Source organism: Bombus vosnesenskii, unplaced genomic scaffold (assembly GCF_011952255.1).
Source record: "Bombus vosnesenskii isolate JDL3184/JDL3185 unplaced genomic scaffold, Bvos_JDL3184-5_v1.1 scf7180000014540, whole genome shotgun sequence".
Classification (NCBI taxonomy): domain Eukaryota; kingdom Metazoa; phylum Arthropoda; class Insecta; order Hymenoptera; family Apidae; genus Bombus; species Bombus vosnesenskii.
The window spans coordinates 633147-639029 of record NW_022883508.1 but is presented as its reverse complement, the minus strand read 5'-3'; the positions used below and the strand labels follow the sequence as shown (position 1 = coordinate 639029).

Sequence of the window (5883 nt, the reverse complement as noted above, 5' to 3'; positions counted from 1 at the left end):
ATGCTTCCTAATAGCAACTTTCTATCGAGGGCAGTTAAGATCCTTGCTAGTCCACCAGCCTTCGTTTGACCAATTAACAACGAAGCCTATTTCCGACACACCCATCACGAGCTTTTCTACGACACAGCATCGTCACTGTAACTCACTGCTCCTACGACCTCAGGAGAGTCAAGTCAAACTTCTTCTACACCGTTGGAAGAGTCAACTATACCGCGAGAAAACTCATCAACTAAGTCCAAATCTAACGCCTAAGCACGAGCACTCACTTCCTCTACTAAGTATCCTCTAGTGCTACGTCCACTAACATACGAAGTTCAAGTCTAAGAGCCTTGCTCCAGCGTGCATATCTATCGTACCTTCGGGCTACAAGTTGTCATCTAGGAATTGTATCTACTCAACAGTGTAACTTAAGTGTTGAAAATAAAACCTTATAATTCTGTGAATCACAGTGTTATACTAATTCAACCACCCCTATTCTCCTAACAGAAATCAGGGGATCAATCAACTCGTGGTGTCGATTGCTATAATCGTAACGGGAATTTACGACTCCCGTTGACGTCCCTCCTCGTGAGTTCGTCTCCTCGCGATTGGTCGAAAATACAATATCTGCTAATTTTTATTTGTTGATTCTGTGTGTTAAATCGTTTCTTAATGAACTATCGTTCGTTAAACATCTGAGTATTCTTTTCGACATCCTACCTATCACGACATCCCACCCCAAACTGGTGACTACCGACGTGATTTAACGTGATATATAGTGAAAGACGCGACAGTGATAATGCTGTCGCCTTTTTTTTAACCACCGATTTTGAGTGCGCCGCGATGATGGAAAATAATACTCAGGGAACTTTAGCCAGCCAGGTGGTCAGCATGTCTTCACTGCTGCCCACGAACACGGCGGCATGGTTCGCCCTTCTGGAGAGACAATTCGAGGCAGCGCGGATTACGGAGGACAACATAAAGTACGTGACGCTAGAAAAATGCCTCAACGATCAACAGCTTCAGGACGTCGAAGACCTGGTGACGAACCCCCCAGAGACCGGACGCTACGAAAAACTGAAACACGCGCTCATTCGCATATTATCCGATACGGACGCGACCCGGATAAAGAAGTTGGTGAAAAGCGAAGAGATGGGAGATAGAAAGCCATCTCAGTTTTACCAACATTTAAAAAAACTTTCCAGCCCGTCCACGCCCGATGATTTTACCCTCACGCTGCGGAGGAACCGATTACCCGCCCGCATCAGGCGTATCCTTGCTGCAGTCGACGACGCGGACCCGGGAAGGTTATTGCGGCAAGCGAATCTGATCGCTGAAGAATTCAAAGAAGATTATCAGCGCACCGCCCGAATAACAGCAGTAATGGACCCACCAACGCAAAGCGCTGGAACATACGAACCGATGGCCGCCGCAATCAACGTGTTGAGCGAGCGAATGTCACAGATGCAGGCACAGATAGACGAGTTGAGCATCACTAATCATCGTCGACCACGATCACGCTCGCGTTCGCGATACCACCGACGTTCGCGCTTCCGAGATCTGCCGCGGCAAGACGCGGTCTTTTATTTCTACCATGCAACGTTCGGAGAACGCGCGAGGAGCTTCTGTGGAAGTCGGGAAACGAGACCAGCCATCCGTAGACGCGGCAGACGACGACGGCCTAAGATCCCGCCGCATTTTCGTTACGGACAAGGGAACGAAGATCTCTCTTTCCTTGTAGACACCGGCGCCGACATCAGCGTATATTCCCGCAGTAAAATACATAGACACGTCAAGAAAAACGCGTACGAACTGTTCGCGGCCACCGGGACGCGTATCGCAACGTATGGTACCACTGCGATTTGCCTTAACCTGTCCCTAAAACGAGCCTTCAAATGGAACTTCGTGATTGCTGACGTTCAAACGCCTATCATAGGTGTAGATTTTTTGAGCCATTATGGGTTGCTCGTGGACCCGCGAAATAAACGACTCCTCGACACGACAACCCAATTATCATCAAGGGGATATGCTGCCATGACAGAGGAAATATCCATTAAAACCGTAATCGGCGAATCGGTCTACCATCGACTTTTGGCGGAGTTTCCGGATCTAACTCGTCCACCGGTCTTTGGACGAGAGAAAATCCGACACAGTGTGGTACACCATATTGAAACCACATTCGGGCCACCCGTCTACAGTAAACCCCGACGTCTCGCACCGGATCGACTCAAACAGGTCAAGGCGGATTTTGCAGCAATGATTGAGCAAGGAGTGATGCGGCTATCGAAGAGTCCATGGGCATCACCCCTGCACGTCGTCCCAAAGAAGGACGGAAGTCTACGACCATGCGGCGACTCTCGTGCGTTGAACGCTCGCACCAAACCCGACAGGTACCCCCCACCGCATATCGAAGATTTCGCGTAACATCTGTGCGGTAAGCGAGTCTACTCAAAAATCGACCTTTTCCGCGCTTACTATCAAATTCCGATCACGCCCGAAGACGTTAAGAAAACCACGATCACGACACCTTTCGAACTTTTCGAAGCAGCCAACATGATGTTTGGGCTTCGAAACGCCGCGCGAACGTGTCAAAGATTCGTCGACGAAATTACCCGTGGTCTAGAGTTTGTGTTCGCATACATTTCTTATGCGATTTCGCATGCGATTTCTTAATCGCCTCCGAAACCGCAGAACAACATCGCGAACACCTACGGATTTTGTTTGAACGTTTAAACGATTATGGCGTAGTCATCAACCCAGTAAAGTGCGAATTCGGTGTGAACGAAATCACATTCTTGGGACATACTGTAAACGCCGACGGGATAAAGCCGCTAGCCGAACGCGTTGACGCCATCGTAGAAGTACTGCTCCCCGGGACCGTTAAAGCACTACGCAGGTACCTCGATATGATTAATTTCTACCGACGCCGCTTCATAGCGAGGGCCGCAAAAATTTTTCAACCCCTAAACGACCTATTAAAAGGAGGAAAAAAGGGCAACGCGCCCATCAAATAGTCAGAGCAATCCGAAACTAGCTTCCGCGAGTCAAAACGCGCCCTCGCTAACGCCACGATGTTAGTGCATCCGATACCTGACGCACCTGTTAGCCTCGCGGTAGACGCATCCGACTAAGCAATAGGAGCGGTCCTCCAGCAACGCGTCAGCGACTCTTGGCAGCCGTTAGGTTTCCTTACCAAACCGTTGAACTCCGCGCAGCGAAAGTACAGCGCATACTACTCGCTATGTACACTGCGGTCAAGCGATTTTGACACGCCATAGAAGGGAGAAATTTCGTAATTTTCACCGACCATAAACCCCTTACATATGCGTTCAATCAAAATCCCGATAAATGTTCGCCGCGACAATTCCGACAACTAGATTACATCGGACAATTCACCACCGACATAAGATACATTAAGGGGTTAGATAATAATGTAGCCGACGCTCTATCACGCATCGAAGCGATAAGAAAATCTGTGGGCCATCGAGCTCTCGCCGTCGCGCAAGAAACCAACAACGAACTAAGCAACATTGTCAACTCCGGTACATCCGCGTTATGGTTAAAGAAAATACGTTTCCCCGATCACGGCATAGAAATATATTGCGACGTATCAGGTGACTTTGTACGACCGTACGTACCGAAATCCTTTCGGCGCGACGTATTTAATTCGCTCCATGAGCATACACGTGCCAGCCGCGGCGGCACATCTAATGAACGCACGTTAGGGGAGGATATCGATGGACAACGAAGGGAAGATCCGTTCGATCCGGAACAGAAGGACAGTCAGTCTGTCTTGCGCCGTGAAATAAATAAGTCCTCAGTGACATTGCATAGCAACGCGTCGGTTGAACTCTTGGTGTCAATTGTTAGTTGTTAATCGTTACCAATTATTTGTTGATCATATCTGCTAATTTTTATTTGTTGATTCTGTGTGTTAAATCGTTTCTTAATAAACTATCGTTCGTTAAACATCTGAGTATTCCTTTTGCACCTATCACGACATCCCACCTCATCGGTATTGGGTCCAAGTATTTGGAAACTTATATTCGATGACCTGCTGGCTGAGTTACCGACGAGCGCGATAGAGTGTGAACCTATCGCGTACGCGAACGACATAGTGATCCTAGTCGCTGGAAACGCGAGGATCGAACTACAGGAAAAGGGACAGGAATTAGTTACACGCGTTTCTACCTGGTGCACCAGGAAGAAACTATCGCTATCGGCGCGAAAGGCAGAAATGCTGCTAGTCAAGGGCGAATTGGACGCGGAGAGATCACCGGTCATCAAGATCAACAACAGGCGTATTAGAATGGGACAAGCGATCAAATACCTCGGAATGTACCTTGAGAGAGGCCTAAAAATCAACCGATATATGTATAAAGCAACCCATAAGTCCCAGAAACTGTTCAGCAGCCTCGCAAGAGTGGCCAAGGCGAAATGGGGACTCGGACACGCAGCCATGCGTACCTTGTACAAAGGGCTATTCAAGCCGATAATCACATACGCCGCAGCCGGCTGGAGCGACCTGTTGAATGGGAAAACGAGGAACATGCTGATAAGGTCACAGAGGATGGCACTCCCCCAAGTGATGAAGGCCTACAGAACAATTTTATAAGAAAATAAGAGGACAAGCCGAAGCAAACAACGAGAGAGCAATCGTCAGAAAAGCCATTGAAAAGTGGCAAGAACGCTGGCAGGCTACACTGAAGGGCAGAACTACCTTCGAATACTCCGACATTATCAATGATAGGCTTGAGAACCACTGTGTAAGACCCGACCACTACATGACACAGTTCATCAGTGGACATGGAGATTTCAACAGCAAACTCAAGACATTCCGTCTGAGCGAAGTGGACTCGTGCGACTGCGGCGAGGAAGAAACCCTTCATCATGTCCTAGAAAATTGTCCAATTTTCAATGTAGACAGACAGAAACTGCGGAACGCAATACAAGAACTGGACTTGCACTGGCCGGAAGAAAAGTGGGAATTTGTAACAAAGGACGTATACCCCCACTTCCGTCAGTTCACAACGAGCGTTCTGCAGGCAAAGGAGCAGAAGAGAAGAATCCTACGAGAGATGGGGGGTACATCGCAGCAAAGACGACCCCCAGAGAGAAGATCGACACAACCGGGTGTGTAGACAAGCCAGCCTCCAAGACGAAGCCCAAGGCTGGCCCGACGGGCACCCGAGCAGAACAGAGAAGAAGAAGAACCTACAGCACCGGAAGAAAGAACAACAACAGCAACAATAACGACAAAGACGACAACGACTAATAGAAGAAACTCCACGAAGCAAAACTCGGAACAACAAATAACACAGGACTCAAGATAGGACAACAAACATGAAAGAACCGGAAACAATGGACAAAGAACCATGGGAAAGAAAAATACGATAAGTACGAGTCGGAGAGGAGAGGAGAGGCGGCGCCATGCGTGTGTCACAAATTTGACTCCGATAAGATAGTTAATCCTAATTATTTTATCATGAGTCACCGCCAGGGTAACATCCAGTCACTCCAAACATGACCAAAGTCCAGAGTAACATCCAAACATGATACGACCAAAGTCTTTCTCCCACTCCAACCACTAAACTCATATAAATACTCCTCCCAAAATCACTCCAGCACTCTGCAGTCTGCAATACTCAAAACCTACCCAAAATCTTATCGTTGTGAACCTCGAATATAATAAAAAGTTTATTGTATAAGTGTGTGAAAATAAAGAGCTCGATCTCCTGTTTTGAGATCGACACTTTGTAATAATTTGATAAATTATTACGCTACATTTTGGCGATCCTGCCAGGATCCATTCGGTTCAGGGAAAACGAAATCACGATTTCGGCGTACGCGCATCATTGAAGATCGAAGGATCAGCGGACCACTACGAATCTTTGTTACTACGTG

General features: G+C 47.8%; 1 protein-coding gene across 1 annotated transcript; it reads left to right on the top strand.

Annotated features, from left to right (window-relative positions):
• The first annotated feature begins 822 nt into the window (after positions 1-822).
• LOC117240074 lies at positions 823-2403 on the top strand. Its single transcript, XM_033505930.1, has one exon. The coding sequence runs from the start codon at positions 823-825 to the stop codon at positions 2401-2403; it is 1581 nt and encodes a 526-aa protein (XP_033361821.1).
• Positions 2404-5883: the final 3480 nt, after the last annotated feature.

Bases quoted from the DNA above. Each gene is read 5' to 3' on its own strand.
- LOC117240074 (XM_033505930.1), top strand. From the start codon at position 823: ATGATGGAAAATAATACTCAGGGAACTTTAGCCAGCCAGGTGGTCAGC.